The sequence below is a fragment of the Mastigoproctus giganteus genome, chromosome 12, assembly GCF_048544385.1.
Source record: "Mastigoproctus giganteus isolate SK-2022 chromosome 12, ASM4854438v1, whole genome shotgun sequence".
Classification (NCBI taxonomy): Eukaryota; Metazoa; Arthropoda; class Arachnida; order Uropygi; family Thelyphonidae; genus Mastigoproctus; species Mastigoproctus giganteus.
The window spans coordinates 13,924,131-13,944,285 of NC_143586.1; the positions used below are offsets into that span (position 1 = coordinate 13,924,131).

A 20,155-nucleotide genomic window follows, 5' to 3' on the forward strand; every position below is an offset into this window, starting at 1 on the left:
CTCGTATTTTTGCAATCGGCCCTTCCTCTGGGCTTGGTAGCAGACGTCACTGTAATAACACAGTAAATGTGATAATAAAGGTCCCTTTCGTGGCCAGTATTCCATACAAATTACTTGTTCAATTTGGTCAGTGGATGTGTTATAAAAGATTTGGAAAAAGTGATGATTGTCAGTTACTTGAAGGGAGAGTGTATTATAAACTCCGAATTTTGTGGGCTGTTCATGGAGTGCTGTAGTTAATGTGTTCCAAGATTGGATGGACAGTGGACTGAGCAGCGATGTCAATAACTGGCACCCAGACCTCATCGTCGTTTGGTTAATATAAATTGTCCCACTTGTCCAATCTGATAGGAAACAGTGCAATGGCTATGGGTTTTAATCAGGAGACAAATGGCAGTGTTTCTAAGACTATGAGCCAACGAACTCTCTACCATTTGTAAATGCCTTTGGAACTCATCTCGGTAAGGTACCCATGTCCCACCAAAACCGAAACTAGCAAATGGAAATACAACTGAATGATGACAAATACCAACTAATGGACTGACCTTCTAGTCCCCCAGTTGAGGTGTTAGGAACCATATCCTGACTCTGACCTGCCATTTGGTAATCTAAACCTGGTTTCTTTATATCCCCATCTCCTGGCAAGGGGAAGTAGATAGGTTCCCATCTCGTTACCTCTTCTCCTGGTGGTGCGTCCCCACTGATCTTCACGAGGACACCTTCCCTATTGTCCCTTTATCTCTATGTGGCCCCCTCCCCAGCCTTTCCCCCTACTCAAACTTAACTTACTGAGTATGCCCATAAAGTAACTTAATTGAACTAGTGCAAAATTTAAAGGTATATCTGAATTCGGCTGTAAATTCACTGCAATCCTTTCCTTTTTTCCTATAGGTCTTTGCCACTGAAAGCTTTGGAAAACTAGGTGGTAGGGCTTGCCAGAGTACTTAAAAATCAACTGAGTGCCGGACCTGCCTCCTTGTGGCAGTGTGGGTCCGATAAGGGGTCCAACAGTCTGAAGAAGATAACACTATTCGTTCCACTCCCCGACAAATTTTTAAATCTCTGGCCTCCAGAGTATACAATGTGGATGTGTGATAAATCCCAGGTGCCATCAGGCAGCTAACACTTTACACCCATTACCAATGACATGTAAAGTTTTCATCCGAAAGGTGTCATTGAACCATTAAATAGAAAAAAGTTGAGATTCCGATGAATTGTTTCCTGCAATGCAGTGTGGGTGGTAGATGGAGGGAACAGTGATAAAGCGTTCAGAGGAATCACTCTGTCCTTTCCAATCCATAACAAATGGGCAGCTAGTGGTTATGGAGGCGTTTTTCCGGGAATTTCTTGGAGTACACACTCTAGATGTTCACTGTGCTGATCTTAGGTGTTGACTTGTAAAGTGTCAGGTGTATCAGCAACTTAGGCTATAAGGTATGTTCGTGTCGGACAGCACCTGGGATTTCTCCCATCTCTGCCAACTTAGGCTATATTGTCCATGTGTGAAAATTGTGCACACGATTTACTGTTTGCTAGAAGAAAAACCATGCTACCTTCGCCTAAGACCAATTAACTCAGCCATGTTGCACAGACCCATAAAAATTCCTCGTGTAAATGACAGGATCCGGAAAAAATTAAATCAAAAAAATCAATTTGATTTAATTGCAGGTTACCTTTATGGCTATACCCTAAAGGTAACCTGCAATAAAAATGGATGCAATTTGCATCCATTTTTACTGTTATTTTAGGCTAGATAAGAGCATTTTGCAAATACTTTATAAGGTATGTTCGTGTCAGACAGCACCTGGGATTTCTCCCATCTCCGCTTTATACTGGGACCAATGGTTTCCCCCACTTCTGACGTAGTGATATTCCATAAAAAGGCTCGGGGGGGGGGGGAGTGATATGTGTACAGGCTGCCAATGGGGGTGCAGAGATTATGTTGGTTACTGTTATTTTAGTATTTTACTATGGAGGATTCTACAAACCTGTAGTTATTACGATATCCCTGAACCCTACCACCATGGGTGGACTCCTGGACATAGGCAATGTTAATCTGTTCTTCTACAATTAGTTTTAGCTGATCTGCAACTGCACACTCTCTGGACATTTAGTTGCAGGAACCTCGGAACCTCAAAGCTTGGGGTCACAATTATGATTACTGCAGGTACTGGACAGACCCCAGCTGATCACCTTCCTGAAAATAAACTGGCAGAAACCACACATGCTACACAAACATAATATTACACATTTCTGGCCATTTTACAAGGTTTTCTATCACCACAATGCACCAAGGCTGAGTTGAACTGGATTATGGGACAGTCTTACATAAAATACCTTATATACCTATACATCTACTCATCTGTTGTGACTGATTAGACACACCTTATGGCGACTGCCTTCTTGCATGACAAGTGTTTCAGGATGTGCCCTGGAGCATTGCTGGTATTGAGTTCATTCAACACAAAATTTGTGTTTAATGAACATAACCACTCTTTGTAACATCATTGTAGTAACTGCTTTATGTGAGTCACTCTCATGAACCAGAACAAATGCAAGCACAGTAGTACTGTATTGTACAGCTACAAGAAATACCTCATTTATGAATGTTTAGCTTTTGCTTGCCACAAAACTGTCTTTTAGTGTCACAGCAATGAAAAGGATGAGAAACACTGCTATAGATCAACAAATCTGGCATTTCGACCCCTCCACCACAGACTATTGCAGTCTACCTCCTGCAATATTCCCACTGAGTCCACAACATGCAGTTGTGGATCTAGTGGACAAGATTAGGTAGGTTGCCATGTTTTTAGTAGACAGTGTATTAGGAGAACTGCTTGTCATGGCATGCAGGTTTGTCACAGTAGAACATTTAAAGACTGAATAGTGGTAACTTGAGTGATTTATTAATACCAATAGCTTTCTGATTAAAAAAAAAAAAAAAAAAAAAACAGCATTGATGTGGATACACCTGTATTGCCAGGTGCATTGGTCTTTGCATTAGTTTTATGGAAAATTTCTTCTCTGGGAAGGTGTACCCTGAGAAGACTGCATTTAATTTTTTGAATTTCTTCCATCAGTGCAATCAGCAGTTATAAGATCTCAGAGTATCTTTTTTTTGTTGGGCTCTTACTAAACAAAAACTGCAGATTACTTTTACCAAGAAACCAACCGCATGATCATTATGATGGGGAATGCTGTAATCAAACAAATGAAATTTAGCAACCTGGAAAGCAAGGTGGTAGATGACTTTCATCAACCGGTGAAATACCACCACTTTGCTTACTGGAGGCTTAAAATGCTGAAACCCATGTTTAGTCTCTAGAGCAAAGTTTCCGGCATCCCCCTCCCCCCATTACTTCTCCTTCAACCCATGCACGGTACTAAGTACTATAGGTTTTGATACCTTTCTTGTTTGGGGTTTTCATAAAAAAAAAAAAGGTGTAAGGTTTCCACAGTTCCTCATGGACAAAGGGGCTCACATCTGGTGAGTATGGGCTTGGCAAACCCAGGGTCCTGAGCTGGATATCATCATTCTTCTCTTTCTTGGTGATTCCTTTCTACTTCTGACTCTCTCTCTCAGGGTAACTCAGGAATTTTTTTTTTTTGGCTGGTGCGGCATAAGCCTCTGGCTTCCTTACACCATATGGCTAATAATAATAAAAGCATGGGCTAACTAAGAATAAAAGCATATGTACGCTAATGCTAGAAGCACAGTAAATAAAATTTATTTGCCATCATTTCTTAGGTTACAGTCATTCTCTATACATGGAGCCAGATTTGCAGTACCTGCATGAATACCTGAATAACTATAACTTTAATAATCTACTGTAGTTACAATATCATAGTACATGAAAGTATATATATATATATATACTTCCATGTACTGTGAATATTGTAGTTCAAGTTAGTGGCGCCAAAGGGGTATAACCAAACACCATTTAGTTCCCTTATGAAATAAGTTAGTAATATTAAAATTATGACCTAAACCAAACTGTTTAGCTTGCATAACAAATTTTAACTACTAAAAACACATCACTAATTTTATCAGCAGTCGTTGGAGCAATGCAAGATCTGGTGATAACTGTGATACTAATAGGCTGTTTGTTAGTATTCTTCTTTAAGGACCCTGCTGTGAAGTTGATTTGAGTGTGGTTTGAATTAGCTGGATGGTTTCAAAAATACAGGCAGTTCCCAGGTTAACAAGTTCTTTTTTTCAAGTATCAAGCATCAATAAAATCAAAAATATAAACATTAATTGCAATAAATGCTAAACATTCATAAATATGGCATTTCAAATCACACACATAGCTATACAATACAGCACTTCTGTGCTTGTGTTTGTTCAGGCAGACAAGAGCGTCTCATTGACCCATAACATACAGCAATTACCATGCTGACAGTACAAAGTGTTTGTGTCACCCTTCATTTTTGCTATCTTGTCTTATTTCAAATTTATCCGGCATATTAAGGTGGATAAATTTGGAGGATTTCAACAACCAGCTGAGATTGTACAAAATGAAACAGAAGTGGTTTAATATTGCTAACCAATTGCAACCACCACTTTGCTTATTGGATGCTTGAAGTGGTGAAACACATGTTTAGTCTTTACAGCAAAGTTTCCGGCATCCCCCTCCCCCATACTTCTCCTTCAACCCATGCACAGTACTAAGTACTATAGGTTTTGATACCTTTCGTGTTTGGGGTTTTCATAAAAAAAAAAAGCTTAAGGTTTCTATAACTGAGGTCACTGGTTTGTTTCAAGTACACACAAGTTCACAAATGAACACCTTGAAATGGAAAAATGTGAAGCTGAGAAAGATTTAGCAGCTGAAACTCCTGTTTGTTCCTTCACTCTCAAGGGGCTTGACGAAGCTTTTCGACACATAGAAAAAGCAATAGAGATTTTCGAGTCACAAGATTCAAATTTCGAGCGCACTAGAAGTTTATATAGAAAAGAGAAGACTAGGAAACAAACAACTCGAAGAGTTTCTGAAGAAGACAACTCCTTGTGCTTCCGACAAACCAAGTGCCGAATCAGCAACGCGAGATGAACCATCAACGAGCGCACATTTAGTCGATGATGATAAACATTCTTTAGCATTTGTACGACATAAATAATTTCTTTATTATTATAATTTGCTTGATTTTAAAAGCTGTTTTCATTTCTTTGGATAAATAAATCATTGTTTTGTTGACCTTTATTTAACAATACTATGGTCAAATTTCATTGTTGTGAACATAACCCGTTTTGAACATTACGTCTATGGGAAATAAATTCCCACTTTAGGTTCACGTGTTAGGAACAAATTAACTTATAAAGTCAGGAACTACCTGTATATATATTTTCTTTTGAGTGGTATTTCTTGGTTGCAAATACATGTGAATATTTTGAGATTACTGAAATCTTCATTCTATACAAGGAAACAAAATTTACCCAGTGAGTAAAATTTGTTTCTTGCTTTCTGGTACAATTCTTTGAATTTTCTTTTCCAATCATCCAACATTCACAATCTTCTGCTGTGCATGCATGTGCACTTACTCTATGGCCCAGTTAGGGCTGAGTTTCTCGGAGTTCTATTGTATTCAAGAACAATTATATTGTTCTTGAGTACAATATAATTGTTGACTTAAAATAAATTTACTGTATCATCATGTCACAATAAAAACATCCATATATTTTGGACATGGAGAGCTACAGCACATACCTGAGGCCTGTTCTACTTACGCCTTTCATGTTTACGGATACCATAAAAAAAAAAAAAAAAGATTAAGAACTGGGAGAGTAGCAATATACACCTTTCCATGGCATTAGTATTAACTCTGATGCTACATTGTTTATGATGGGCAGATAACAATTAGCCAACATGTTATATAATGCAACTACTACAATCTCTATGAAAATATGATGAATATCATATTATTACAATATTAATAATCTTAGCATTCAGTCCAAACTCTGGATAGGTACCTTTAGAGAATTATAAGTTTGTGTGGTGTTGGGCAATAAATCTTATATTTGTGAGCAGAACAAAGGCAAACAGAACGTTCTGCTGAGGCACTTAAGTTGACAACATACAGCTGTTGTTTTTACCTCTCAGAATTACATTGGATCAAGGCATTATTTATAACCTCAAGAGAGTCATAGGGGCTGCCCGTTAAGGTATTTTATCCACAACAGGAAGGAACAATTTGCAGCCAAAGTGGAATGACCTGGATGTCATCCAAAATTCTGTTATCTAGTGTAATAATCAACTATTTTAGAAAGAATATCACAGAAAAATATGGTTCAGAAAAACAAATGTGGTAGGAATATTGAGGAATGGAGGTCTTTGAAGGAGCATATGCAATTTGTTGGAGAATTTGTTAAGGTGGATGATGAAGTTGCTATTACAGCAATGCCAACCAGCTGCTGAGTACCAAGCAAAACAAAGTTTTTGTTACTAGTGATGAAAGTGAAAAAGCATACACTCTACCTTCTAAAAAGATGCCCAAAATTCATTGAATATAATAATGTGCTGGCCTGTACTGAAGAATGCATATAAGACAAAATCACACAAACAAAATTATTCTTTCTTTAAATTAGAGTGATTAAAGAGTTAATTCATTTGAATCTTCCATTTAATATTAATTGCTGCAAACCCAGGAACTCCCATCCACATCACACAATTACATAATGTCCTACATTTTTATTTCAAATATGTTGTTTCTTTTCTAAAAATCTAAATCTAAAAAGAATATGTATTATCATTATTACTTTTAGACAAGGCATTTGTGTTATTTTTATTTTTACTATTTTATTTTATTAATTTTAGATACGTGCAAAAAAAAAGGGGAAAAAAAAAGACACTTTTGGATATCCTCTATTACAAAACATTAAAATGTAGTTCCCTTGAACTTTGTATTAATGAGATTCTACTGTAGTTACAATACCACCAATGAATACTGATTAATGAAATTTCAACTTAAAAAAAGCTGAAATTGAAGAATTTATGGAATTCAGATCCAAAATTTATAAAACAAACAATACATAAATACAGAGATATTACTAAATCAAAAAGAGTAAGAAGGGATTTTACTTAGAAATTTAAGGATTTTTTTTTTTTTTTTTTACAATTTTTTACAAATTGTTAAAAACCCTGATTTGATTTTTCACACTAATTTTACTTGTTGGGCTATTAAGTCAAAAAAGAACATATTAAGGTTTTAATGAATTTATATGTACAAGGTTATTAATTTTCACAAATTTCAAAATTCTATGAAAAAGCTTGCTTTAGAGCCTACTGTTGAAAACTCACTGTGAGACCCATCTACGTGCAGTAAATAGGGTTAAGGTTAAAAAAACTTAATTGGCCAAAAATTAAGAGTTAGTGTACTTTTATTTATTTAGTGATATTGCTTCGTGTTAATCATTCAATCAAAAAAACACTTATTAATGTATTTTAATAAACAAATACTAGCATACAAAGAGTGATGTATTACTCGATTCATGGCAATGACAGTGAACACATATTTAAAAAAATTTACATGACAACCTAGTTAGGTTTTTTATTTTTTAGTGCATGATTTGAAATTTGCTAATGAATGATTTTTCATACATAAAGCACTGCCTGGATGGAATGATAAAAACAGTTACAAGGACAGTTCTGGTATATGATTTCAATGTATGCCATTTATGACATAAGATGAGATTAAAAGAAAAGAAAAGAAAAAAAAAAAAAAAAGACAGAGGAAGACAAGAAATAAATATTAGTAACAAAAGCTACACCTTTAAAAATCATCAATAACAGGATAATGATCCAGTAATCATACTCGGTTATGAGAGGGTTGATAAAAGCCATTCATGGCACTGGTTGAAGGTGACTGACTATTCATTTGAGTTCCATACTGACCATATATACTAGACATCATCATTCCAGCAATGTGATTCATAGCTGGACCACTGTGACTTGTAGAATTACTTACTGGCATAGTAAAGGACCCATTCATTTGAGGACCACTAGGTTGTCGTGCTGACTGTGAGAGGCTTGGATGATTTAAAAAGCTTTGATTACTATTACCATAACCTTGACTATTATTAAAGTGAGAAGGGCCATTTTGTCTGATTGTGCCACTGTTGCCATATCCCATCATCTGATTACCTTGAACATTTCGATTCATTCCATCAGTTCTCATTCTTTCTCTGCCAAGATTATCTCTTACAACATCATTTCTGGAACCATAGTTATCCTGCCTGTTATTACGATTTCCTCCTCCATAATTATTATCACTACGAAAATTACGGACAGCATTGTTACGTCCTCCACTAGAAGCAGTATTGCGGTAGCGACTTCGGCCTAGGGAATGTGCATGCATTTTTTAATACAAAAGGAAAATCTATAGATTTTAACAAAACAATCAATACCACTGAAATGTACACTTTGATTTACATAGATTATTGTACAAAAATTAAAACAGTTTAAAACCTGGATGCAGGAAAAATTTTTGCAATCAGGCAGTACCAAATACAGTACGATAAAATTCTGTTACAACAGACCTCGTTGTGATATGTCAATTTGCTGTAGTGAAATTTGGTACTAACAAATATTGCAAAGAATTATTTTTAAAAGAACAATTATTCGTTTGGATGTGTTCTGCTGTATAAGACTTAAGGTGTTGAAAATAACTTGCTTTATTTTACTTAAATATTGACTTAAAATCAATAATGACTAAATAACAAATAATAATAATACAGGTAAACCTTGATACATGCATTTTCGATCAATGTGAGTTTCAGTTAATACGGTCACAAACGTTAATACCATGACTCCATATATTCCCTCTAAAATTTCAAATAGTGCAGCCGATCACAAAACAAAAAAATTGTAACGCAAAAAAAAAAAAAAAAAAAAAAAAAAGATGCCCGAAAAGTTGACGCTGTAATTGACGAAATTAGCGTCATTGGAAAGGATCTTGGCTTTGAAGATGATTCTCCTAATATCAGAAAATGTCTGGATTCACATTCACAACCACTCACTGACACACACAGATCTTATAGAATTGGAGCAACAGTGTTTACGATGAGAAAGAAGAAATTGCGGCTAAAGGAGAGGAGTGTCTCTAAAGAAATTTCATTAAAGGAACGCAAGCAGATGTTTTTTTGAAATTTGGAAACTGTTAAACAAATTATGGATTTAGATCCGAATGTGGAAAGAAGCATGCTAGTTCGGCGAACCCTAGAAAATGGAATTAGCTGCTATCATAAATTTTATGAAGAGAAAAAGAAGGCTACAACTATTCGAATGATGCTTGATATATATATTTTTCTAGTAAGTAGCATATCCATTTTTCACTCATTTTTTAACTCATTTCTTTAATAAACGTTTTTTAGCTTACTTGCTTTTCATTATTCTTTATATTTCTATCTATGTACGTAGGTAAAACGTATTTTAAAGGCCTAAATTAAGTCTCCTGACGAATGTTCCAAAACATCATGGATAAATTAGAATTTTTCCCATTGGTTTTTAACTTCGAGATATATGGTACACTTGTTGCACGAATTAATGACATATATAGAGGTTTACCTGTACATGACTATTAGCGTTTGTAATTTGGATTAATGCAATAGCCAGAAAGATTATTATTTCAGAAGTTAACTCAAAACAGGCACATCAAAAGTGAACTCTGAATTAGGGCCATTCATAACTAATGCCTTCAATGTTCTTCCCCACTTGCCCTTTGCTCAATAAAAAAATGTAATGGTGTGAAGTGAATATTTAAAGATCACTGGCAATGTTCTGCAAGTATCAAAACTTCATGTAAGCGGCAGTGGTCTATGAAAATAGAGAATGACAGTGATGTGCACATGGAGCAGCAGTGTTGGGTTCCTAAATGCAGCAAACATTGCATCCATTCAGATTTACCATCTGAAGACAATTCATGGGGACATGACAATTAATGTGAGCAGCTGTGTGGTGAGTTAGGCATGTCAGCGACGGTGATAGCAATTCAAAGGTTATACTGTTTTCGCACTACAGTAATGTGAATGTGTGCGTGCGAGAGAGAGAGGGGGGGAGGATAAACTACTCATGAAGTGTCGTGCATTATGACCCAGGAATCATTATGTGCAAGAATGAGAATAGGTTTCATTGCTTTAAAAGTAAGACAATCTGGGACACAGGAAAATTGTATGTAAGGTAGATTCTATGAATTCTGTGCTGACCTTCTGCAGTATGAGAACCTGGGTGATGATTTTCTTGATGGTACTGTCACCATATATGCGACTATGAACCAGAGTCAAGGCAGCAGTCTATGGAGTAGTGACACAAGGATTCGCTAAAGAAGAAATTCAAAGTCAAGCCAAAGATCATTTATTCCATTTTCTTTTTGGAAAAAAGAGCAATTATACAAGTGGACTTCCTGGAAAGGGTACATAATATCAATCTGCTCACTAAGTGGACTCACTGAAGACATGAACTGCAAAAGTGAAGCCAGAGAAGAATGGACAATTTCTCCTTCAGAATAAAAATGCCAGATCCTACAGATGCATCCTGACTAGAGCCCATTGCAGAACTTGGGACTGTATGAGGGCTGTTCTGTCACATCCCTCATACAATCTCCACCTTGTGGCAATCAGACCTTATGAAAGGTGGCCTTCATATTGAACACAGCCAGTGACAATGTCATTTTGGCTGTTGGCAACTTTTGAGAGGAGGATTCGGGCCCTGTAAAAGTGGTAAATGAAATGTATAAATGTATACACAGAGTGGCAGGTGATTATGTGGAACTAGCTGCACCTTACATACAAGATAGCTGAGATTTAGATCACAGAGTTCTTCGTCTGAATAAGATAATGTTTTTAGTTGTTAAACACATATTATACCCTAAAAATTTTGGAGTCTTTTTCTAGGTTTTTTTTTTTTTTTTTTTTAATCTGCTTGTTTGGGGTTGTCCATTCTGCAGAAAAGTATGTTCCTTCAATTACTAAATTTTATAAATTTATGAAAATGATCAATAACTTAAATCTAAAAGATTTCATGTTATGTAAATAAAAAAAGAAATCTGCATTTCTTCTTTTTCAAATGTTAGTAATTTCAGATTAAGAGGCATTCCCAAGGTCTTTCAACTTAAGTACACACGCGAGGATCACAAGATATTTTCTGGGAAATGTTTTTTTTTTTTTTTTAAAGTCTATACTATGCTAATGCTTAAAAGCATATGGTATGCTTTTAAACATTAATTTACTTTACATTTTTCTGTCTATGGATTACTGTTTGGATATTGTATTAGACATCAACTGATTCATCTGAATGGCTTCAAGAAAGATACTGCTGTAAACTTTGCCCTCTTCAGAAATACTGAATAAAGTTTTGTTCATAAAAATGGTCCTGCTGTCCAGATTGGCTATCAGGGATCATTTTCAAAGCTTCATCAGAAAGAGAAGGAACTTGTGTTTTTGTTTTTCTTCACCTGGCTGAATATTCTCTTGCACTCAACATTGCTATTAGGAAGTGTTAAAATGCCAAGCACAACTTGAGATAATTTGTTACATTTCAAACTTCCTTATGCACTTGCCTGTTCCAGAAGTAAGGACTACTGTACAACAATTTTTATTCTATTATAATAGTGTTTGGTAGGTTTTCACACTGAAAATGATAGAACCAATGCTTCAAAACATCTCTTGCTTTATAATTAATGACAACAAGAAGTAATGGAAACTAGTTAAAAAAAAAAATTCAAATTTGAAAATGATCCACTTTTGGATCATGAACTTGAACCTTTCAATTTGATAACTCTGAAAAAGTACTTATATTGCTTTTCTCACCACTTCTAACCTCTTTAAACAAACTTTTCACAGGCTGTCACTACCAGATCTACCATTTGATGCTAAGATGTTCTGAGGGTAGAAATGTTTCAGACTAGGAGGAAGATAAAGCTTGGGATACAAACCTAAATAACTTCAGTAAACTATAGATTACTTAGTTTCAATAGTGTCTACAATAATGTTAGGAGTGCTGTTTATAAAATGGCTGAATCTGAACTCCTGGTTAGGACAACTAATGCTGATATAATACGGCTAACAGAAACATGGTCCACCTGGAAATTGGTGATGATGATGATGAATTCCACTATGGTATGTATAATGTATTTAGGAAATGAATTCTTTTGATTCCAACTTAACTACTGAGTAATCTACAGACCAGAAGATTGTGAAGAATATGACGAGAGAGAGCTTTACATGCAGTGGAATGAGCAAGCAAGCAAGCATGAATGTCTTATTTTAGGTGACTTTAATCTGCCCCAGACTGATTGGAATAAGTGAGAGGGGAAACTCAAGAATGGCAAAAACTTAAAAATAAACTAGATTATTATTTGTACCAGCTTTGTTTGTTAGTTTAGTGGTTTTATGCCACATCAGCATCTGAGGCTATATTGCACCAAGTCAAGTTTGTACCACCTCATCATTACTAATGATTCAGGTGACATCACAGGGCTTAAAGTACAGGAACCATTGTCGGGAAGGGATCATGCAATCGTTAGTTGGAAGATGAATAAAGGTGTGGTCAGGGCTCCCACTCACAAATTTAAAAAAAACTTAGATTGCAACTTAAATAAACCCAAAAACACCTAGTTTTCATCATATAGTATAGCAACACAAATAAGATAAAACTTACCATGCAAAAATATCTTTTTTTAATTGTAATCAGAATTTTCATCCCATTCAGTTCCCTCCACATTTATTTTCTGAAGTTCTTTCATTTTTTTCAAACGTCCTTTGTATCTTTTATGACAAGTTCCTTGTATGACTTCCTTTACCAATTCTGATTTAGGTTTCCATGTATAGCAATTTTGATTAGATCTATTTATCGCCTGTTTTGCCATTAGTCGATTTTTCAGTTTCTGGTTTAAGGGAGTTTGTGGCTTTTGTTTTTATATGGTTTCCTTGGGAGAAGATTCTTTCTACGCTTGCCGAAGAGTGAGGTAAAATAGTTAGACTGGTCATAAAGTTAGATAAAATCTCATATTTAGAATTATTAAAGCCATCTTTTACATTACGTAACAGATACCAAAACTCAGGGATGGTTTTGTAAGAGAAATCTAAATCTTGATTTAAACGAAATGATCTCCATTCATCATCTAGAAGATCTAGTTTGTCTTCAGAAACAAGGTGAGGGAACTGCATTGCTAAATGGAAAATTGAGGATGGCGAATTGGCACGATCACGTATCACTGCTGGGTCAAGAACATTGAGACTGGCGATAATTCCATCATCATTTAGAGGAAATCTTTTTCTGATTTCCATACAAAGTTCAACAAGAAATTTTAAACAATCATTTTTAAACCTGCTTTCACTGTCACCAAGTGGTGTTGAATTTAATAAAGCCATACAACGGCTTCCCAAATATATTTTATTCAGAGGCTTATGATTTATTGCATTGCTTGGATCAATTTCAACCAGCTTGCACGAAGTAATGACTTCTTCTTTTATGAAAAAACTAAGAATATGTTTATACTCAATTGAAATCATTGAATGAAGTAAGTGCAATCTGAAATGCTCAGATTGAAATTCAATATTCAGGCAGTTTATTTTCTCCAGTACATATCCTAAAAACAACAACATATGCTTAGTTCCTTTGGTGATCATAGTATTGTAAATATTCCCTGCACCATCGATTTTGTCAATTTTTGATTGAGACTGAAAATAAAGAACTAACGCATCCCACTGTTCAATAATAATTTTTATTACATTGCCACGGGATAACCAACGTGTTTGTGCTAATTTGGGGATTTTATGCTTAGCAGTATCTACAACATCTTGAATCATTTTGAACTCGTTTAATCTTTTACTACTACGGGAAAAATAACAAGAGATATCTTTTATAAATATTTCTAGATATGATGGTAGTACCTTGACTGAATGACTAGCACATAATGCAAAAGAATGGCAAACACATGCCGTTATAAATACTGATGGTACATCCTTTTTTAGCAATGACTGGAACCCATTCTTAGTACCCATCATAGTGGCACAATTATCACTTCCAAAGCCAACGAGATTACTTATTTGAATGTTTTTTTCTATGAAAAGATCTTTTACAGCTTGATAAAGCCCTTCTGAAGTACCATTTTCGACACAAACACTGTCAAGTAACACATCTACAACATCAAGTTTTTGAATATCAAAATAGCTAACAACAACAGCTAGAACTTGCGATAAAGATAAATCTGTACTTTCATCTATTATCATTGAAAACTTGTTGTTTCTGCATATGTTAGAAATGTATATTTTTTCATGATAGGCTATGCCATCTTGTATAAGATAAGAGACTTTAGTCGCCTTCATCTGAACTTGTTTTGCAATATTGCTATCATGAAATGCTTTCTTACATGCTTCTATAGGGTGATCACATTGCGCAAATGGAATATTATGCTCAGAAATGAGTGCAGCAATTGTTAACTCTGCCTTTGCTACTTCTTCATAGGTTTACGTTTTGTGAAGAACGTGTCTAACGTTGAACTTGTCTTAGCAACATTTGCACTTTTTTTATGTTTAACTGTATTTTTATGCGCTAGTAACATCGATTTATTGGCATTCTTTAATTTCATTTCACAACAAATACAGTAAGACGCACCTTTTTCATTACTGTCTTCTTTCAACCAATCCTTTAATTCCGGATCTTCTAACCATTCATTTCTAAAATTTTGAGTATACCACCGTTTACTCATCTTTCTCTGTGGGGAACAAGTTTGAGACATTGTGGGCAATTTGTGGGTATGGCTAATTAGCAGTTATCTTATTTAAAATGTTCTATAAAATAAAAAATAAATCACTAATCCATTAACATAAAATAGAAATAGTCATACAATTTAAATTTATTATATCACACTATGTAGTACACGCATAAATGTAAAAATCACACCAAATAATGCAATAATACCACGAACGATCACAAAAGACTGTGCAGTAAAGACCGCCTTCCGCCTGCTCAATAGTCTGCACATACATGTTAGTAACACGAACATGTATGCTTACATGTATGAACATGTAAGCGTAATTTCATAGTGTAGAACCCTGCGAAAACTTTGAAATCCTTTTACATTTGTAGTATTTTGTACAAGCACTTGAGATATTACAAATTATGATCAGTATTGTTAGAATATAAAATTAAGAAAATTGTAAACTGTTATTAAATGTATTAAATTTGATTGTATTTACAAGAAATAAAAATAAATTTTGACTTAAAATTAAAAATTACCGAAAAAACCCAGATAATGAGATATTTTTGTGAAAAAACCTATCAACCCAGATGACAATCAAAAAACCCAGGAGTGGGAGCCCTGGGTGTGGTATAAGGTAAAGGCACAGGTTTTAACTTCAGAAGAGGGGACTTCGATAGTTTGGCATCTATATGGCATCTGTGAATTGGGCAGACTGCAAAGGGATGGCAAATACATTTCAATTATGGAATACTTTTAAAGCAAAAATCACATAAGCCATGAACGCATACATAACACTAAGAAAATATTTCAGGAGGAGGATGCTAAAATGGATGATTGCTGGCTGGTTATTTTCAAATAGAGCAGAAAGAGATAGCATGGGACAATTATAGAGTGAAGAAAAGTACTGAAGCCTACAAAAGGTACAAGATGATCCGTACTAGTACCACAAATAAGGTTAGGAAGGCCAAGGCTGCATATGAGAAAGCACTAGCTAAGAGAACAAAGAATGGGGACAAGGAATTTTTCATGTATGTGAATACAAGGAAGTAAAAAGCAAATCAGATTAGACCCTTATACACTGAGTATGGGAAAGTCTTAGACAAGCCAGCTGATGTTGCAGATGAATTGAACAGGTACTTTGTATCTGTCTTTACTGAAGAAAGACCTTTTATGCTGAGAAGAGGTTGTGCAAGTGAGGCTCAGTCATGAAATTTATGATTTCAAAATTACAAATGACTGTTTATTAGAAAAACTTTCGAGCATAAAGACAAGCAAGACTCCTCGAGTTGACGGCACATATCCAGTAATTTTGGAGGCCACCAGGGAATGCATTGAACACTGAAGTTAATTATGAAAGCATCTTTGGACTCAGCACAAATTCCTTTGGAGTGAAACAATTGCCAACCCATCACCAATACATAAAGGCGGTTCTAAGAGCGAAGTTGGTAACTACAGACTGGTTAGTCTGACTTCAACGGTAGAGAAATTCTTAGAAGCAATGATTAAGAATGCAATCCAGGGATTGGATAGATATAGCATTCTGATTAACAAAAAATATGGTTTAGTTAAGGGAAATATGTTTAACTAACTTAACAGTCTATTCTGACACAGATATTCATGAGCTTGATGTAGGGAACAATTTCAACCAATTTATTTGGATTTTAACAAGACACGTGATGCAGTCCCTCATGAGAGGTTATTGTGTAAACTGGAACATTCTGAGGTTACTGGAGGGCAGACGGCAGAGGATATTCTGCCTTCTGCTCACCAGAAAGCAGAATATCCTCTTCAGACTGGTGTGAAGTCAGAAGTGGGTCCCCCAAGGATTGGTTTTTGGATCACTATTGTTTCTGATTTTCATAAATGACATTGACAATAGGGTAGAAGGTTTGATGCCAAAATTTGTAGACGATGTAAAGATTGCTAGATTAGTTAAGGATTAGTAACAAACAGCACTCCTTCATGATAACATGACATGGCTGAACAAATGGTCAGAAAAGTGGCAGCTATGCTTTAATGCTGCAAAATACAAGGTCTTATTCTTGGGGAACAGCAACCCCAAAATAAATTATACACTTGCTGGGGTTGAATTAAAAACAGCAGAGGAAGAAAGGGATCTGTGAGTTATGATACAGGCAGATATGAAGCTTTCTGAGCAATGTAAACAGGCAGCCAGGAAAGCGCATGGTGTCCTATCTATGATTTATTAAATTTATTTATTATTTGTGATTTATTATAGGCTTCCTGTAGAAATATTGAGGTTGTAGTCCTACTGTATAAACAATTGTAAGACCATATTTGGAATATTGTGTTCAAGTTCGGAGACCTCACTTGAAAAAAGGCATTGAGCTTCTTGAAAAGGTCCAAAGATGGGCAACTCCATTTAGGTTTTCCATTTACTTTTTTTTTTCTCTTATTAATTATTTATTATTTTTTTTGTTATTTTATTATTTATTATTTTTCTTTGTTATTTTATTATATTATTTTTTTTGCCTGGTGCAGCATAAACCATAGGCTTCCTTGCACTATGTGGCCATTGCTAATACTAGCTCACATGATGAAATTGGCAAAAGGGCAACATATGTAGAAAGACTGTATATGTGGGCTACAGAGCTTGACAACCAGTCAAGCTCTGTGACCTAATTGAGGTTTATAAGGTTCTGGGGGGGGGGGGAGTAAAATGAACAAAAGCAGAATTTTCACTGTTATAGAGAATTCCAGAACTCAGTGGAGAAGGGGGGATTAAATTACAGGGGAAGAGGTTTAGACTAGATTGTAGGAAGTTTTCTTTTAGTCAGTGAGTCATTTATTGCTGGAACAGGTTACCTTCACAGGTGGTTGAGGCTGACAGTGACTGAATTTGACAAATTTAAAGGTCAACTGGATAGTATCTGTGAGGAGGGAAGCAAATAATTTGTATTTTCTTATCTACTCCCCCCCACAAGCCAGTGCACAATAAGTCCGTGGTTTCCTTACACTGTATGGCTATTACCATTACTACTATTACGTTAATACCCATGACAAAATACTACCTCACCTCTTTGTCATTAATGACCTTACTTTCAGGAATTTTTCTTAATTTCTGCACTTTTCTTTATATTGTGGAGAGTGATAATTACTTTGTTTAGAATGCAGCGACCAACTACATGTACAATTTGGTGCAACTACAGCACTCTCTTCCTCTTCATAATTTACTTTTAGTTGCTAGTATGAATGCTCAATACATTCTACGCTGATATCAATATTTGTTATCAATCGATATCAATTCTATCTTGATATCAATATAAGAGAAGTTTACCTCAATATGATATAGAGAACACTTCCGACACTCTGCAGAAATTAAATATGATACTCTCCAGAAATTAAACTGAAAACAATAATTAAAAATCAAATGAACACAATTAAAAAACAATTTAACGCAATTCTCATGTAATTTAATTTCAATGGTTTCTGCAATTAATAGTTTGGTATAATTACACTGGACACCAAGTATTTTTGCCTCGTTAAACAAACAAGTATGTTTTTCATTAATGGCATGAAAGGCTAATTCTGACACTGCTGAACGAGAAGCACGAACTGAGGCCGCGTGTTGATTAACATGAAAATTCAGAAACCGCATAGAACCCTGATAAGACAAGTCACAATCATCGCAAGAAATGTTATATACTAAGTCATTTATTTGTGTTGCGAATGAGGAAAGGACTGAGTGATTGTTCAGTGTAGTGTGTAATTTCCGTATTGGCCGAAAGATGATATAGTTGGCTTCAACTAAGAGTTTTTTTAATTAAGTGAAAAATTTCCTTAATAGGAAGCTTCGCATAATTAATTGGTATCAAGTTATTATTTAACATATCTAATGTGTATTCAACATTTACATTCGTATACAATGAGGTAATATCTAGTGAGAATAAATTATCATTACCACCAAGTCTACAGTCGTTAAGGTTATTAAATAGTGTATCGTAGTTCTTAATCCCAAATTGTATCACCTGTTTAAAGGGTTTTATAATGCTATATACATGTGTGGCCAAGGATGAAAATGCAGAGTTTCTGCAGGAAACAATAGGCTGAATAGGAAATCTGGTATTATGTTATCCGAAATACGGTCTTATGCTATCCAAAATCCGGTTTTCGTGTTAATCAACACGAGGCCTCAGTTCGTGCTTCTCATTCAACAACGTCAGAATTATCCTTTCATGCCGTTAAAGAGGTCAAAATACTTAAGTGTCCAACAAAATTATACAAGACTATTAATTACAGAAACCGTCGAAATTAAATTACAGTAAACCTCCGCTATTCGCGGGGGTTACACCGAAAACGCGAATACTGAGTTATGGCTCCCATAGTAATAAAGGGGTTCCAATCCAAAGTATGAAATATATAAGAAAAACTAGTCTAAAATTTTGTCTATGTATGTATTATATGTACCTTCATAATATGACTATGTACATAGACAGTACATAGTGAAATGCAAGCATATGGCATCGAAATGAAAATAAGAAACAATTCAATAATAAATGTAATATTTATTAAAAATTTCAACCAAATCTTTCAAACCAACACCATTAAAAGCTAAAAAACTTATCCCACCAGTGCTATCACCAGTTTCGCTAAAGTGTTGATAAAGGAGTTTTGCCTTTTCACGAATGATGAGCGAACTTAACGGAATTTTATTTTGAGTTCGGTCTTCTATCCACAGATTTAAAGCCTTTTCCATTTTTTCTAATTTAACATCACGAGTTAGAGCAAATTTTTGAAGCAATTAGCGCGTTTTCACAGACACTACGGCGGATTTTTTTTCCCGATTACTTGATTGATCGTACCATTGACTCATTGATTTTATAATGTTTTGCCACTGAGGAGACACTTTCACTATTAGAAATTTTATCTAATAACTCAATTTTATTCGCTAATGTCATCACCTTCTTTGATCTTTTCACATTTCCCTTGTTATTCGTAGCCATATTTTTGTACAGGTTAGAAAGAACTTGTCCACAATAAAGTCACTTTCTTCCGTTAACACACTCGAAAAAGTCTGTTTTACACTGAAAAACGGTAGATTTATTACTTTTGTAAGCATATCAATTTATAAATTGATAAATTTATTCAATTTATAAGCATATAAATTAAAAGCAAATGACGAAACCTTCCATGACAAGCGCATAACACATACTGAACAAGGATTAGTGATAAACATCCACGTTCGCGATTTTGTTTGTGTCCCCCCCCCCACTGAGCGCTGTTTTGACCAGGGAAGATAATTTTAGCCACGTCCATGTTTTTTTATGGCGGAAAATGTTCACGGCACTTTAAAATTCGCATTTTTTTAGGTTTCATTTTATATTAAATCAGCGACCGCGAATACTGTATATGAGAATTCTGTTAATGTTTGCCGGCCATATCTAATTTCCTACTCATGGTCCTTTACGCGCATGCGCAAAGACAAATAATCCCT

General features: G+C 35.1%; 1 protein-coding gene across 1 annotated transcript in view; it reads right to left on the minus strand.

Annotated features, from left to right (window-relative positions):
* Window positions 1-7,512: 7,512 nt before the first annotated feature.
* The window catches only part of LOC150076718 (putative ATP-dependent RNA helicase DDX17), a 244,366-nt gene continuing 231,723 nt past the window's right edge, over window positions 7,513-20,155 (minus strand). Inside the window, exon 14 of the mRNA XM_090385598.1 lies at window positions 7,513-8,336. Coding sequence (XP_090241724.1) covers window positions 7,807-8,336 — 530 coding nt within the window. The 3' untranslated portion in view covers window positions 7,513-7,806. The remainder of the gene's footprint in view (window positions 8,337-20,155) is intronic.